Source organism: Melozone crissalis, unplaced genomic scaffold (genome assembly GCF_028551555.1).
Source record: "Melozone crissalis strain CALT ecotype California unplaced genomic scaffold, PUWL_Pcris_2 ptg000042l_1, whole genome shotgun sequence".
In the NCBI taxonomy this organism is placed as follows: Eukaryota; Metazoa; Chordata; class Aves; order Passeriformes; family Passerellidae; genus Melozone; species Melozone crissalis.
This window is the reverse complement of record NW_026535820.1, coordinates 17,025,660-17,043,860: the sequence shown is the minus strand read 5'-3', so window position 1 is coordinate 17,043,860 and position 18,201 is coordinate 17,025,660. Positions and strand designations below refer to the sequence as shown.

The 18,201-nt window shown below is 40.2% G+C and overlaps 2 protein-coding genes across 2 annotated transcripts in view; both read left to right on the top strand.

The window, feature by feature from the left end:
- LAMA3 (laminin subunit alpha 3) overlaps positions 1–842 on the top strand; it is a 100,026-nt gene extending 99,184 nt beyond the window's left edge. The window contains exon 76 of the mRNA XM_054284554.1: positions 76–842. Within this exon, the coding sequence (XP_054140529.1) occupies positions 76–221 (146 nt within the window). The 3' untranslated portion in view covers positions 222–842. The remainder of the gene's footprint in view (positions 1–75) is intronic.
- Positions 249–18,201, top strand: part of TTC39C (tetratricopeptide repeat domain 39C) — a 56,377-nt gene continuing 38,424 nt past the window's right edge. Inside the window, exon 1 of the mRNA XM_054284553.1 lies at positions 249–308. The gene's annotated coding sequence lies outside the window, so the exon portion shown is untranslated. The remainder of the gene's footprint in view (positions 309–18,201) is intronic.

Here is an 18,201-nt window from a genome sequence, read left to right as displayed (position 1 = left end):
TTTGAATACCCTGCCATAATTAACGTTCTTTAAAATAATTCTTATTAACTTGGTCTTTCCACCTTGGTTTTGTAGCAAATTTGGACACCCCATGGCTTCCCGTTGAAGACCCGTTTTTTGGCTGTCTTCGGAATATTACCATCAATGACAAGCATGTCTCCACCAGGAGGATTTCAGAGGTGCATGGTGCAGTGAATTTGCAAGGGTGCCCAGAGAAGTAGCTCTGCTGTTACAGTCGTGGGGCACACATTGGGCTGCTTGGATTCCCCTTTGGTGACCAGCATCAGGCTGCTCCTTCTGAACAGCCGGTGAGCAAATGCATCCTCTGGATGTGGACTGTGCCAAAGCAAACAAAAAGTATTTGCTTTGACAAACTCCCTTTTAAATGTTATTGATTTCTGAGGTAATCTGTTGTGCCTTTGGAGATATATGCAGAAAATGTAATTGCATATACCCTACTGGGCCAAATTCTGCTCTCACCCACGACAGCAGAGACTTGAGCAACTCCAGTGTCTTAATTTTGGAAATTTTCCTTAATGTTGGCCATCTTGAGAGCAAATTTGATCCATTAATATATATAATTTTATAAAAAATAGAAATCTCTTTGGTTTGTTGCTTATACAGAAATGTACATTGATGTTCAAAGTAATAATAATAATATAAATGGAGTTTGAAGCACTTTAAAGAGTGAAACTCTGGGGGTTTGTTACAAAGTTAGGAATTGTGGGACCAAATAAATGCAGTATGTTCCTAAAACCCTTTTTTCTTGTTTGGGTGTTTTAACTTGGTGGGTTTTTAATGTACTTTTTAGAAGCTGCTAAATCCTGCTTGCTTTGTGCAAATATCTCTGTAGGTTTAAGATGCTGATTTGCCTGAATAAGCAGGTATCCATCATCTCTCCATCTCTGCTCATCACAATTTGATTATCTAAAAATCTCAAAAAGAGGGTCATTTTTTTGCCATCTTCAGAGACAGAGAGTCTCTTCAATAGGCAATTTTTTTTTTGTAATGAAATGAAGAAAAGTTTTATCAAGAATAGCAGAGCTGCATTTGCTACAATTATGTAGTACAAATTACAGGACTAACCCAGCAAAACTCTTTTCTTCAATATTCAAATTTTTATTTTGTACCTGATTGTGACCCACAGTGGAGGGCAGGGAACCCACTTCGCTCTACTCTTCTGAGAAGAGGGCTGGACTGTATAGACTCGACATGGCTTCTTTTTCCACTGTCATTCAGAATCAACATTTTGGTAATGGTTTTTTTATCCCAAATCCTTGGTGCCAACCCTCTTTGGCAAAATGAAAAAATAAAAAAGAAGAAAGCATTTTCTAAGGCAGATCCTTGATGTAGGAAGGCAGGCAGACAAATTCTCCTTCACTCCTAATGCTCCTGTTTTCCACTGCCGCCTTCTCAAAGTGCAGCAGCATGTCTTCAGTGTGTTTGAAATGAGGTGCAAGCTGGAGTAACAGAAGCAGATGCCAGATCAATAGTCCTTATGGCTTTGGTCATTAATCCCTTTGCAGCTTTCCAGGGTAGCAAAAGTGTCAGAAAGCTGTTCACACCAAATCTTGTGTTGCTTTCTCTTTTGTGGCAACTCTTTTACTGGCAAATCTGTGTCCATGCAGAGGCTTCTGAGGTGTAAAGCCAGTTTTGGTGGGAATGGGATGCATGCTGAGGCTGAGGGCTCAGGGGGAGCAAAGGATTGGCATGTAATGGCAGAGCCCTCTCCTTACATTATACATATTCTCCTGTACAGCAGCCTGCCACGTGGGACAGCAGCACCCATCAGGCTGGAGGTGATGGGTTCAGAAACAATCTCTTGTGATAGCAACAACTGAATCCTTTGTATTTATAAAGGCTCAAAAATTGCTCAAATACTCGGTTGACCAAAACTGTGAAAATACTCAATTCATTTACTGGCTTAATTGACACTAAAAGTTTCCAGAAGGAGAAAGGAGGAACAATTAAATTTTATCATGCAATTCTCTGGTAACCTTCCCTAGCCTTTTCATTCTTCTCTTACTGCTGTCAGAAAAACCAAGACAAAAACCATGGCAAAGATTTTTGCATTACAACCTAGAGCCAGTCCTGGATTTCATTCCCTTCCATTTGATTTGATTTTATCATAAGTAGTTTTAATGCTGACAAAAAGAAATGAAAAATGTATAAGGACTTGAGTAAATATAAGATATATTGATCAGGAAGTATTAATTCCAATACAATACTACTTTTGCACAACAAAAAAAAAAATAGAAAAGTCTCTTTGGTTTTAAGGTTCTTTGTGGTTGTTTGGTTTTTCCCCCCCCCCACAATTTTTTTCAGTTGTATTGCTTCCACAGAGTCAGGCTGTCTTACATTGTGGGGACAATGAATAAAAGCCAACTAGAGTTTCAGGTTCTGTACTTTCAGAGGTAAATCTATATCTGGCTCATAGCCTCAAGGATCATCAAGTCCAGTGGATGATCTTAACATGAGGGAAGATGTTGTTCTGTTTCAATCGATGAAGAATTTTTATTATTGAAGAAATCAGTGTTATGGGTTTTTTTAATTGTTAGAAGTAGTAGTTCCAAGACTTTCATCACACTGTTGCCATTTGACAATAACTTGCATGAACTATTTGCCTGTTTTGGCTGTAACATTTCAGGTGTGCCCCTAAAACTAGCAATTCCCATGTTAGAATAAAATATACAGCAGAGGCTTTCCCTGTAACATTTTATTCTGTAGTCATTTTACTGATCAAATACCATGTTCAGTACACTAAGAGCACATGGCTAAAAAACACACACTCTTTAACAGTGTGTTAGAATTCTTCTGAATCCCAAATCAATTACAGAAGGAGAGCAGATTTCCACTCTACACTAAACCACATTGGTATTGTTAGCATCAAATCCCTCTCTTGTCCATATGAGTATCAAGGGCAAAGGATTCTCATCCAGTTAATTTGGATTAGATTTAATAGGATCATGTTATCTGAGGTGGATGACACCAAGGTCTGTGAGTTTCCATTTATTATAACTACAAACCACAGCTAGATTATTGGCAGCTGAAAGACAGAAAGCCTAACACTGGGAACTGAGAGCAAGTAAAATGAAATAGATCACAGGGCACTGTAGAAGGAAATGCACATTCATTGTAGAAAAAAAAGCGGGTATGTATATAAAAAAGGAAAACATACTGCCTTTTCAATGCTTATAAATGACTGTAACTTAAGCTTCTAATAACAAAAACTTCCAACTAAAACTTTTAGCATTCTTTCTGTACCTTAGCCTTTAAAACACAGAACCATTGACCTTTCATGCTGTCACCAGCAACATGAATTGTGCAAGCTAACTTTCTGTGGTTTTGTAACCACTTCTTTGAGTCACTTGTGAGCCAGTTCATTTTAGCTTTCCATCCTCTTTGCCTCTTCATAAGTCCTCCATGGATATTTTAATATAAAGTTTTTTTATTATTACTATTTGGGGCATTTTCTCCTTTCTCCTTCCTTTCTGCCCTTCATAAAATAGCCTTGAAAATGCAGACATAGTGAAAACAGTATAAATGTGTTATGGTTTTGTAATGGACTCTTCCCATGCTCTTTGCCTATTACCATTCTCTTTGTGGTTTCCTCATTTAAAAAAACCAAAAACCTCCTGCATCTTTCTCTAATGATGTAAGGAAGTTTAGGACACAACCTTCTGTAAATCTGTCTGCATTTTCTAAAAATACATTAAATGGACATCCCTGGCAAAAGGGATGTTAAAGGGTATGGTGCTATAATACAATATTGTAGCTTCACTGGAGACATTATGGCTGCAAGGCAGAAACATAAACATCCTTTGTGCAGCTGGCCCAGACATCTTAAAATTGCAAGAGGCTAGTCATTGCCTGAGCTGCAATGAAGCACCGTCTGAGTATAAAGAATTGCAAGCAAAATAACCAATGATTTTTTATGTTCTGTCAGTTTGAGGGATCCTCTGTAGCAATAAAACCAAACTGTGACCTGTTGGTCAGATTGTATGTGCTGTGTCTCCTGCTTTGCAGCTGAGAGCATAAGATCTTTTTTAACACACTCCTATCATTACTTTACACCTCAGCCAGTTACTATGTTTCCTACAGGTTGTTCCAAATGTGAAGCCCATGTGAAATGTTCCATGAGAAACAGTTTCTTTGTTAAGGTGTCGCTCACTCGTTGAGAAAGATGGAACACTGCTGCATTGTCACACACAATAAAAAGAAAGGTAGTTGGCATCATGGCCTTTTGTCTCTGTTCAGTTATATTTAAATTGGGAGCAACAACAGATTTCTCCATTGTGTGGGAGCCTGTGTCTAAGAGTTCTGTCACAGGAGGACTTTGCACTGGTAAGAATGAATAATTGCATTCATAGTTGTGTCAGTAATGTTTAAAATAATATGTATCATGGTTTAGGAATGGTGCTTCACAGTTCAGTGCACCCACTGAGACTCTCCCAAACTACACAGATGCTTGCCCCTTCCTGGTCCAGCAGAGGAAATTGAGAATTAGGGCACAAAAGGTGAAGATCGCAGGTTGAGAAAAGAACAATTTACTGGAAACAGCAATGAGATAAGAAAATTAACAGTAATAGCAACAATATGAATAATGACAGTATTATTCAAATAATACAAAGAGAGGTCGATTCATGTGCAGAGATGCTCACCAGGGACTCCCAAGACAATGAACCACGGGTTTTTTTTTTAACCAGAAGCCCTGTCCTTTCCCACAGAAGCCAGTCCCTTACCCCTGGTCCTGGCAGTGACCTGAGATGGTATGGAATAACTTCCTGCCATGCCCCTTGAGCCATGCTCCCTCAGCTACTGCAAAAAATTAACTCTGAACTGGCCAAAACTAAGGCAATATGGAAAAGAACTATTAGAATTTCAATCCAGAAAGGATTGTTCAGGTTATTTTTTGATGCCTGAAGACGTAACAAAGAAAAACATTTTAAAGGATAGAGAAATAAATGATTTTGTGGCCAGCCAGCTCTTGCTGACACAGTTTTAATTAACAGGGTTAATTATTAGTATAATAAGCTAAAATCTATCAGCATGAGCTATTACTTAATAGAGGGGTTGTATAGTTGGGTAACAGCACCTGACCATAAATCTTAATTCTAGATCCTGATTACTTTCTGATCAGAATTGCTTTCCTAATACTACAAACCTAGAGAACCAGTAATAGGCCCAGGCACTGACTCCTGTGGTGAGGTCAAGGAATTCAGCTAATAAAATTTACCTGAGAACAAGGTGTCAGTTCAGTAATAAAGTCCTACCTTTCCCTTTTTTGCATTCATTTAAATCAAAGGTAATGACATGTCCCCAGGGCCATCAACCTAAGCAGTAAAGAAGCTAAAAACACTCTGAGCAATTCTCCAGGGAAACACATAGGCATAATCCAAAGTTCAGGGGCTTAGTGGAAAGACTGAACCAGTTCACAGGACTTTGGTTCATACACCTTATTAAAACATGCAGTAAATCTTACCTACTGGTTATAAAAAAATGTATTCTAAAATATTGCCATGGTTTATAGAGAATTGTTACTGCAGATTAAATGTGTTTGTTATGTAATAAAGGGCAGGACATGGTCTCCATAAAACCTAAGATAATCCGTCTAATGCAAATATACATAAATGGAAACTTTACACAAACACAAAGGGTATTTGCATCAGCAAGAAGAGTGGAAGCAAGGACACCAGGCAGATCAGCCGTGCTCCTGAGGAGTGTCACTGGCGAAGGCAGTGCTGGGAGGAGGTCTCAATGCCTGCTCTGAGCCATTCAACCTGGATGCCAAAGACCCCACTGTGGTTCAGCTGTTTCCTATGCTGCTCAAAATCAAAAGTAGCTGCAGTCATCCCACTATGCCTTTACCAGGCCAAAAGGAAAGAAAACTCCTCCAGCAATTTCATTATTCCTGCATGCAGAAGAGTAGTACCAAATTTCGGACTGATCATTGTATTTAGTCAGACTCTTGTAACTTGATATTGGCATGGTAGAGGAAGGTAATGTTCCCAAATCAGAGCCACTTAAGAGGACATTTGATCCCTGAATCTATGTATATTGCATTTATCATAAAAGATGAAACGAATCAACATGACATATATGCTCAGCACAAATTTAATTCGAAACAGACACCACAAAACCACTACTGGTCATTACTGTTATTTAATTAAAATGGAATGAACAGGTTAAATATTTCAAAGAGACACTGCATGCCATCAAACAGAATAAAGGCCAGGTGCCTGATCAGAATAAATCAACATTACTGTATTGTTCCTGGATTTAGGCAGATAGGAGAAGAGGATCTAGTTGGGTTTGTGTAGTTTTGTGTGCTTTAAATGTTGGGGACACAACTCAGAGACCCTATAAAAAGGACTTTGCTGCAAAGAGTTAAAACTAGGAATACTACAGTTCACTTTCTGTGAAAAAATATAAGGGTTGGTTTATATCAGTGCAAAAAAATGCTTAAAAATGAGATACAAGCCTAGAGGGCGGATAGAAAGATCTTATAGTTGAAGAAGAAAAGTAATGCAGGAAAAAGCAAGCCTTGGTACTGCTCAGAGAGTACTTACCCCTGCCAAGGGAAGTGTCTACAGCAGAGAAGCTGTTGGAAACTGTTGTTAATTTGACTAGACTATTTTATTGTGGTTTAGTGTGGACGATTTATGTGGTTACAACAAGGAACACAGGCCCTGACCCCTTGAACCCCAGACTCAGCACTGCCCTCCTGGGCTGCTGCTGTGTGGCATCCAGGGTGTCCCAACCTCTGCTCAGGCCAGGGGAGGGCAGTGGGGCTGAGTGGCTGCCTACACCCCTTCCCCAGTGCTGAGGGGAAAGGCTTTTCCCAGGCTTCCCTCTTTCCTGACCAGATGTAAGTCTGTGAGTTTACAAATCTCTGTCTGCCATGGGGAGTTCAGGAAAGTGGTCAGCCAAGCTGAGTATATGCCAGGAGGGAAAACATCACGAAGCTGCCACTCCTGGCCCTTTTTATTTTGCTCTCTGACCCTTTTTCTTTTGTTTGTTGTACTCAGTATAATGGAAGGGAACATCTGGACGCTAGTGACAGCAACCAAATTTGCATGCATATAGCAGATAATTAAGCACGTGTCTATGTGCAGCTGCAAACAGCAATTAGTCTTAAGATAGCTTTGCACACCCCTTCCTGCCTATTCTTCTGTTCCCTCAGAGGGCCCTCTCACGTGTGCATCTCTGAGAGGCACTGAGTGCTGGCCTCCTTTTTATTTGTGAAGACAGTCGTGCAGCTGAGCTTAAACCCTTCAGTGTAACTTTGAATAGGATGAACTTCCTCTGATCTATCAATTTCCAGTAGAAACGGCTTTCTGCATTAGACATGATGCGGTGACCCAAATCAAAACATCCGTGCTTACATCCCAGCGTTGCTGAGACTATAAGCAGATTTCATTCCTAGTTTCTCCTCTTAGATCTGAGGAAACTGAGCTCTAGAAAGTCAGTTCTGACTGCTGATGTTTTGTGTGGCTGACTCTAGCCTCTCTGCAGTTGCCCAAGGCAAATACCCTGCTTCCTGCAGCTAGGAAATTTACATTTGCCCTATAGCCTCCACCCCAGGGCCATGAAGGGCATTTTATAACATCTTATCCTACCAAGTAAATGCATTTATCCTATGCCTGTCTTTTCAGTTATGGAGTCCCCTAGCAATGAAACCATAGATAGCATTTTGTTGCCTAGAACAGGTGTCCTCATTTCTCCTGTGATAGAGTCAAATTTTCTAGACAGGTACAATAGAAGCTGCTCAGCGCTGCAACGAAGAGACACAGTTTAGAGTCATTTACATTTACAAAGCAAAGGAATTTTCTAATTTTTTGAAAACCAAAGACTGCAAATTCCCAAATGTCAGGTTCTGGTATCATATCTTTTAATTTATCTGTATGCTAAAATGGAGTGTAGTGATAGGGTGGGCTTCAGCTGGGATAGGCTCAAGTCGGAGAAGAAAGGGCTGGAGTGTGATCAAAGAGACCCCTGTGCCTCAAGCAGGGATTAGATTCAATGGAATGGCTTCACAATCTGGACAACAGTGATTATTGCATGTGGCTCTTTGCATTTGCTCATTGTATGACCCAGCTGCCTGATCAAGGCTTTTGTTGAGGTAAGGGCCTATGTCATTCTCTCTGCTGGGGAATTCCTGTGCATGTTTGAACTCTTGGGCATAATATGCCATGTTTCCATTGGATTTACTTCTGTGTAAATAAAATGTAGACATTCCCAGCTATAACAAATTCGCAACAATTGCAGAAAGTGTTTGCATCAAGTAGTAATTTGAAAACAAAACTGCAGTTTCAGAAACTTATTAAGGCATAGAGACCTGTTGGAGAACAAAATTTGGCTTCTATATGGAGAACATGAATCTCCTGTGTTTCAGTGGGCAACACCAATGAGGTTTTTTGTGAATGCCCTGTAGCAGCAATGAACAAAACAACCCTGGCTGGCACCAACAAGCACCGTAACACTGTCACATGCATCTTCATTTCATGCATAGCTGTGCTTACAGGAGCACATGCCACCACCAAATCCAGACAGAAATGTTAAGGCTTTTACTATTAGGATAGGAGAACTCATTATTTTTCATTTGGGAACCCACAGAAAGTTACAAAATACATGGACCTATTTGATTTTAAGCAAATGGAATGGCTAGACAGACTTGGATGCATACAAAATCAGCCAGTAGCACTGGTAGTACCCACTTGACTTGAGTAAGACCCATAGCATTTGTGGAGCAGTGTGGTTACTCATCTCACAACTTCAGGTGGACAAAAATTGGTTGTGTACTCTAGGCTGTCTTTCTGTAATCAATGGAGGAGGGTTAGTCATCCTCAAACAAAATTTGAGGATACTATCTCAAACATATGCTGTAAGAGCACATGGCAGCAGCCAACAAAGCTCTGGGCTCCAAGCAAGAAACCCCTAAAGATGGAGGCAGCATTTGGTTATACTTTAGTCCTCAGGAATACTCAGCCCACCTTATGACCCAACTATAAAACATCATCGTGTGGTACTGTCAGCAGGCCACAGAGAAGAAAAGAACAAGCCACAGGAAATTATCTCCTGCTTCCAATTACAGGGAAAATTTGACATTATAAATGCTTTTGTCAGTCATCCTTTTCAATACTGAGTCACCCAGACATAGCATGGTTAGCTTCTGGCATCTCCATATGATGAACTACTTTTTTCTGTGCTTTGTATGATTTGAAGCTTAAGAATCTAAGAAGAAAACGTAGGTTGAACCCAAATGAAAGGCACAAAAAGTAAAGAGATGTGAGATAGAAGGCGTATTTATATGTGCTTGTATACGTACAACCCCTCTAAAAATAGGTGAGTGCAAGAGCTATCAGAATGAAAGGAATGGAAAGAAAAGCTGAGGAATGCTTGCTGGATGAATTGCAGTAGAAAATAGCATTTGAGAAGAAATGCTAATGAACTGAAAAATGGGGAAGTGTACTGAAAAAATAGAAGATTGTTTCTCCTTGTGCTGTGCCTGGTAAATGAGCTCTGAAGAAATGGCCTGCAGTAAAAGCACAGATTTTCACACTGTATTATCCTGGTTATTGCCATGCAAAACTCATAATGGCTAAAATTATGCAACTCACTTTAAGGTACTTGCCTTGTACGTAGCTCTCTGCCTCACAAAACATGTTTGTAGAACAATTAACTGTGAGTCAGTACAGGATAAGTCACCCAATGTATGGTTTTAAAAGGCACTGTGCTTTCAGAAAGGCAGCAGTGTTTTCAGAGTCCAAAAACACTTTTAAAAAGAGGAGAGTTATTAAATTTGATATTAAGCTGTTACTTTAATGAAAATCTTGTTGAAGTTAAGATTTGTAAGTTACTCCTGTGGTTACCATTACACACACAGAATCTTGACTTTGATGTCTCCCTTTATCTGCAATGCAGTGTTTTGCTTGCAGAGCTGCCACTTCCTGTAGTGGGAGCAGATTCTGGTAGTCACTGCTTCGAGGAATCTATAATTGTCAAGAGTGTTTTCCAACTCACATACCTTTATTAACAAGTCTCCAAATAGGAACATATTATAAATTAATTTGTAAAGAATATGTATACCAAATAAATGCCCCAAGTTTCCAGAAGTAAGTGGAAGAATGGAAAACCTAATGGTAAGCAATAACAGAAAAATAATTCAGCTGCATGCTGCTTATTTCCTTAAGTACCAGGAGGTAACACATACATTCCTGGGTTGCTCATTTCATTACAGCACAAAGTCTAGTTGGTCAACAGCTCCCAGTCCCTTAAATTTTCTTTAAATGTTGGCTACAGGAAATAATCTCACCAAATGACTAGAGCATACTTTTTATGTCTGCTTTACAGTTTTACACATCAAAATGTGAAGAATCTTCCATTCATATCAACTGGTATCCCATTCACTTAAATTAATGTTCATGACTATAGAACAAATTAAGGCAAAGACTAGACTGAAGATTATTTAAGCGTGTGGCATTATTTTGCTGTTGTCTCCAGATAATGCTGGAGTGTACCTAAATAAACATACTGCCTGAGTACACCCTTAAAAGAAGATGAACCCTTCACTTCAGGTTTATACAAATAGACACAATGGCTTTTCTTGCAAATTAAATTCTCTAAATTAAATGGCACAGCTAGTTATTTTCTTGAGTGAGCAGCAAAAGTTGTCAGACCAAAACACATTTCACAGATGAAAAGCTAGTATCCAGAAATAAAAACTGGATATCTGAGGTAGCATCTGTCTCTCAATATGGTTTCTAGGGTTTTTTCTGACTTTTGATATATGCTGCAGATCATACTGTTTCTTTTAAAAGCCAATTGCCACCTCTATGTGTGCAAGCCTCAGAGAAGAGTTTTGTAAAGAACAGAGCACTGTGCTCCAGAAGACATGATTAAACTCTCCAAACATAAGGAAGTGAAATAATTTGGGACAAAGGCATCAGTAGCTAAGTAGGCGTAAATGCAAGAGAAGGAGCTCACCATCTTTGTAGGTATGGTGTGTATGTGCACTGCTGACAGAGCTGCTCCCATGGACATGTCCTGCTTGGTCTATTCCAGTGACAGAAAGTCAAAATGCTTTGGCAATTGTAGGTCACCAAACAACTTCATGTAGCATAGCCACTAATGTTAATGCACAAAATTATTGGGTATTACAATTCCATCAACAGATGTGAGAACCAATGCATGGGCAATTTAAGCAGCTTGCTGAAAGGCACTGGTGAAGCAAATTCCTTCATATGTGACTGACACATGGCTGTCAGGAGACAATGGTTTCTTAGACCATGAAGTAGTACTCCCATCTAAAAATGTACAGAAGGTGTGAAAACAGGCCAAAAGGGACATCTGCACAAGAATTCATTGTTTGCAGTTTTTATTAATGCCAGGAGTGGGAGATTCACAACTCTGCTGTGGCTGCTTCATAACCTCCTGCTGAGTTCTCGTCTGCCTTCATGGGTTGTACCCAACCATCAGCCCACCAGGCCTTTGTTTCTCATGCCTTCCTTTCTGTTTACCTCAACTACTGGGCATTGCAGCTGTGATGACCTTTCAAAGCAGGGAGTGCAAAGCTAGGTCTTAGTCTCCTCTAAATGATTACCTGGACAATCTGGCTACATAAACTTGTATTTCATGTCAGAAAAAAGACCTGTCACCAGTGGGGTCTGCTGACATTTTTGTCACTAGAATTTAAACAAGAGGTTCCCCACTCTAAGTCAAGGAACAAAAAGAGGGGCAAGAAATGTAGATTTCAAACTGAAACACAAAAGTGATGCCTAACAACCAAAATAAAGCCTCTGCAGCTCAATTCTGCTGAATGGCCTTTCCATTTCTGTAGCAAAGGACTACAGAAAGAACAAAGTGAAAACTGTTGAAATGCTACGTATAGAATACATATAAAGCCAAAAATCCCAAATGGAAGTAGAAAAGTACAAAATGTTGCTGACAAGTTTTCTTTAAATAGTCTCACTTCAAATCACATAATGCATCAAGCTGCTTGACACCTGTGAGAAAATATTTACTGCTGAAATTATGAAAGAAAAATACGCCTTCAAAATATGTTTTACAAGGGGTTTTGATTACTGTAAGTGACAAGAACTGGGGAGAGCAGTAACACAAAGGGTGTTTATTGAGGCTGATATGTTTGCCACAGGTTAACTATGGCCTTGCTGATTATTTGATTCTCACCACAAGCTTGAAAGTACAAAGGAACTTCATAACTATCTGGATAAATCATTTGTTGACAATATAGCTAGATACATGTGCATGTAAATAGAGGAACATATAGAAAAAAATATTTCACAAATGCAATTGGTCTGTAAAGTGGCTTCATGCAGAAATAAACAATGCAGGAAAACTGGAGGGCCCCTCCAAAGTAGATCAGCAAAAATTATTAGAGGTTAAAAATGTATGACCTGCTTGTGAAAGCTCAAAGCTGCTATTTGTTGTAAAAATTGAAAGACTAACAGGGCCTCAATCAAGAGCCCATAATGTAGAAACAAGGGACAAATAATGTTTATATGCACCAGTTTGGGCATCCTACCTCACCTTCCATACACAAAACCATTAAGCTCACCTGTTTTAATTTGCCACTAACACCCTGCTTCTATAAGAAAGGTTCATATAATTGTTTTCTTTGTACACTGGAGCAAGAACATGAGGGAAATAATCTACAGGCTCTCCATGCTCAAAGTATTTCAACAACATTCAGAAAAAGATTTTTCTTTACTATTTACATGAATTTGTTCTGACTCTCCAGAAAGGACTGGGTTAGAACTGGTGGATTTATGGTGATCTCTTTGGGCTTTAAATTTCCTGCTGTGTGGCAATACAGAGCAGGTATTTTTATAACCAAATGTAGATCTGAACTCTGTAGGAAGTCATTCCTCTGAAAGTAAAACATTTTGAATTGGCTCTTAAAAATTCAAGTGGCATGATTATTTTGAGTAGAAGTCTTTCCAATTAATTTTTATAAAACAGGACAGCATGTGTCTGCTGCCTGAACAGAGCAGCTGTTAGTATTTAATACTTGTGTATTCCTTTGTTTTCTCCGGAACTGTGTGCATATGTTTGGCCATTAGCACATTCTGGGATAAAAATTCCAACACTAAAAAGCTCTGTTATTTAGCATTCTTTATATAGCAAAAATTATACACCTTTATATGCTTCAGTAAAAATAACTCTGTGTGACTGAACATCAGTTTATCCCAACATATGACTGATTATACATTGGGTCCAGGACAACATTCTGTGGATAAAAATAAACATTATCCAATACAACAAATATGAAAAAAAAAATGCCCTAACTTGCTCTGTCTCATCTTTCATTCTGTTTTTGAACTTCCAAGAACTTTACCTGCTCTGACCCAGCCATCTCTGTCATTGCTCTGAGCAGAAGTGACACAGCACAGTCTGTGTTACAGACTAAGTGAGAGCAGTCACAAATCAATGCTCAAGAGACCAGGACTAAAGGATCAGTCACCTTCTATCTGATAGCTCACCCTACACAAAACGCTTCCTTAAAAAAAAAAAGGCAGAGACAACAGAAAGCTTGTGAGAGGAAGGAGTAGTTGATTCTGAAGTAAGGTCTACTGCAAAGAAATAGTGGTTATTCTAATTGCTATTACAGTAACTCTCTTTAATTAAAAGAAAGGGTCAAAGGACTAATTTTCAGTATCCTTGGAGTACTTTGGATGAAGAGACTCATTGAGCCTGTCCTGTTTCAGCAGGGTATGTTTGCATATTCCTTGTCTGTTGACAGAACAGACAAATCGTTTCATGTGTGTGTCCTCAGGCAGGGTTTAGCCCTCAGAAGGACAATGCATATTAATGGGGAAATGTCAAGAGCCAGCTCTGAGGATTAGCTTGGCTTTGTAGTATTGCTTAGTTGCTGTGCTGTATGGAAAATACATGATGATAACCGATGCAGAGCTCACCACTCATAAATATTTAAGTGACCAGACACAATAGACAGGCATCTTTATTGTTCAAGATCAGAGGTACAGTGTGAGGCACAAAGCACAGGAGTAAATTGCTTTAGCTACTTTAAAAGTACATTTCCTTAGAAATGTACTTGTGAACTTATTTTTTTTTTCTTCTTATATTCAAAAAGGGAAGATCCCCCCATTTATATATTCACTAGCCATTACTGGCAGTCACTGACACAGATAAGCCCCCTCTGATGGTTTGGAGAAGATGGCTGTGCTCTGGATTGCAACATCCCTTCATAGCCAACAATGGGACTGCATCTGATATTGCACTAGAACGGCAAATCCTCCAAAAGGAGCACAAAATTATAGAAGCAGGTTCTGCAGGTTTGCATCTGAGATTCAGAAAGCATGGGAGATGTCTCTATGATTTTAATAATTATTTCCAGCATGTTACATTCATACACAGTCACATTTTATGAAAAAAAAAAAAAGTTAATAGTTAATTCCATCCTGAAGAATTTTTTTTTTTCTCTACTGAAATGAGCAGTGATTCAAACTTAAATGCTGATTGTCAAGTATTCTAAATCAACTGCTGAAATTTCATCGTCATCTTAAAAACTGCAAATTGTACCAGGCTTATTGAGGTATTCCAGGACAGAGGTAGAGTTTGGGAGCAATATATGTAAAGGGAAACCCAGCAAAATCAGATTTAGGGCACTCTGAGACAGAAACAAGGGGTTAGGTTGGTGCATCCAGACACAGTGGAGAAGAGCCCTGAGATAAGTGGGACCTAAATTACAGACTATGAAAATGATATTAAAGAAAATAGACATATAGGCCTGCCCTTGGTTTTAACTCTTTTCTCTCTGATGCTTTAGATAAATCAATATGTTTTTCTGTAATATTCTTTTCCCTGCTACTTTAACTTCTGCTATTCTCTGTTGTTTAGGAGTAGGGCTAAATTCCAGTTAGACTGTGGCGGAAAAACATCAATATTTTTTACTCAGAGACCAGTGTGTGATGACTAACTGGACTTCTCCCTGTCAGAAGCTCAAAGACAGGGCAGAAACTTGGAAAGCTTGTCAAAGGGAAGAGCAGTTGAGTATTCAAGGTACAGGCTATCTTGAACTACAACAGCAGTGTTGTGCAAAGAGGCTGTAACACCACCACAGTTCTGCATCCTGTAGGGGTTGTGAATATTGTAACCACTTCCATTACCTAACAGCTTCTGGGAAGCTAGAGTAAAGGCCTTGGAAATTTCAGGCCAGTTAATTTATTGAAAGTACAATTCTTGTTCACCAGTAACTTCACTGCCCTTGAATATTACAAATCAGTTGTCTCAACCTTTTTTCATGAGAGCTACCAGGCCACAGCAGCACAGGTTATTCAACACTACCCTGCAGGAACTGTGAGGTGAGGGGAAAGCTAGCCACCCACTGACCCCTCTGCTAAAATTGTTGGCTGATGACTGCCTATTTTGCTGATGATAGCATGCTACCAGGAATTTAAAAAACAAACAAACACAAAAAATCTCAAGAAAGATGCTTAGAGCATTGTTAGACTGCAAAGTCAATGTAAGCTTTGATGGGCACATACAAATCATCTATGTAGTCCTCTTCACTGTGGTTTTCTTGCTCCCTTGGCCATTTTTAGCAGGATGAATCAGTCATATCACATCCTCCATGTGAATCAAACTAATTGTAACCCATCACAAGACCTCATCTGCTGTTACACGGCAGGGAGACCTACAGCTCTGCTGACTTCCAATCCAATTCTGCAGGAAAACAAAGTTACAGTGCAGACCACAACAACATGGGCACTATAAAACTGCTGCTGCTCAGCGGATGAAGTCAAACTGCACGTGTCAACTTCCTTCATTAAGGAAGGTGTGTTCAGTGTGTTACTTGTCTACTTGAACAGCCAAAGGGCAGTTTTTGCCTTTTTTTTTTCTGTACACTTATAACTGTGTTTCTGTAGAGTTGATTCAGCTATTCACATCTTGAGTTTGAAAATTATTAGCTAGCCACCGGGTACTTATAAAAGCATTTGTTACAGAAGAGAAATTATCAGTGCCAGCCCTCAGCAAGGTCTGGAGCAACTGGGTACTAGAAAGAAGATCTCAGGAGAATTCTAGCTTCTTGTGCATGGGATCCAAACCTGCAGGAAGCACACAGCCCTGCTATGCTATTACTCAAACACAGGGGCAAGGAAAGAAGAGTGTAGCATTGGAGAAATGGAGTAGGTGTTGCACAAGTGACTTGGCTCTCTGCTGCTCCTCAGAAATAGTACTTGGAGGTAGGAGTTAGTCTATGACAAGTTTTCAGGGAATCCACAGGAAGATTCATTGCCTCTTGATTGATTACATCTGACAAAGGGGAAGGATATAATAAACTGCTCCACCATGAACCCCTGCCCACAGAATCCTGCCTGGCAGATATTGCAGGAGTAATTGCTTTCATTTGGAATGCAGTGTCTTGAAACACTGCAGCCTGTGAGAATAAGGAATAAGGGCAGTGCAACTGCAACCTGAAATTTCCTTTTATTGAGGCTACTTGCATTTCTGGACAAATAACCCACAAACACACTGGAGAGCATGCTGTTCCCTAGTCATGCTGTGCTGACTTTTTAGAAGCCTTTTAGGATTTCTAGGCTGTGTAGATCATGCTGTTTTGGAGATGTGCACTGTAACTAAAGATGTGTCCTCTTTAAACACTCCCTGAATGTCCAGCCCTGCTGGGCAGAGAGGAGTGTTTACCAGAGAGGCTGGCAATCAGCCAAAGGATGCGATTCACACCTGACAGATTGCAGAAGCCTCCTGACATTAGGCAATCCACACCTTCCAAGAACTGTTATTTCAAGAAGTTATTGGTACAAAGTATTTCCCGAGGGGGTGGCAGCAATTCCCACAAGGCATGTATGGAAATATGGCAACTAGATTCACAGGAAGACAGACGTTTTGCTTGACAGGGAAAAGGGGTTGCTAAAAGTAGTGTTTGGTCCCATTCCTTTGTATGCTACCAAGGGAGGTGGGGCAAGTCTAGGTCCTAAATTTTTCTCAAGCGCGGCTGTAGGACTCTTCTAGCTGTCAGGAAGCAAGACCAGGTTGTTGGTATTAGCTTCCTATTCACCTAAATTTAAGCACAGCAAGGAAAACCTCTTCTTGAAAAGAAGGATGGAAACAACGTGGAGGTATTTTCAGTGTCCAGGTACTTGGCCATTTTGGGTTGGAATAGATACATTTACACAAGTGTACTTTCTCACCCATCCTGTGCTTCGAAATGCCTGCCAGATGAGCTTGTATCTGAAACAAATTTGCAAACTCTGATTTTTGCTGTCAGCATGACAGGTAAGTTCACATTGCTAATCATGAAGTTACGTGTCAAGAGACAGGGAGCAAATTCCTAGAAACCTTTGTTTCCCAGACTTGCACTGGGGAGGTCACAAAGTCACCACTGTATGAAAGAAGAACATTTACTCTCTGTTCTAGTGACTGCAGTCACTGAATAAAACCACTAATAAAAAAAAAAAAAAAAAAAAGAAAAAGAAAAAGAAAAAGAAAAAGAAAAAGAAAAAGAAAAAGAAAAATCAATTATCTGGAAATGGAAAGCCACGTTATTTGTCAGAGGAGGACTTTGGACTTCTCTTCTTCACACTCTAGGGCTGGCTGCAGCCCCAGCTGCTACAACCCATCCATTAAAAACCACAGTGGGTTTTGCAAGAAGCCACAGGATTGTGGAGGGCAGGAGGATGGGTCGCAGCCACCTTTGCCTGTGTGGTGCCTGACAGCAAAGCAAAGTGAGGTGTGAGGATGGGCAGGGAAGGGTGGCACACGGAGGCAGGGGCAGCTCCCCACATGGACACACCTAAGCCAGGCATCAGTGCATGCCTATCTCCCTGCTGGTGCTCACTGTGCTGTCCCCAGAGCTGGGGATACAACAGTCAGAGGCAGCAGTGCCCTGGCAGCCAGGAGGGGCAGCCACGTCCTGGGGGCATTGAGCACATCATTACCACCCGGGCAAGGGAGAAGCCATATGAGGAGCAGCTGAAGTCACTTCACTTGTTCAGCCTGGAGGAGGCTGAGGGGCGGCCTCATTGCAGTCTTCAACATTCTTGTGAGGGGAGGCAGAGGGGCAGACACTGATCTCTTCTCTGGGGTGACCCGTGACAGGACTTGAAGGAATGAACCTGTGTCAGGGGAGGTTTAGGTTGGATATTATATTAAAACATTCTTCACTGAAAGAGTGATTGGGCACTGGAATCCTCTGCCCGG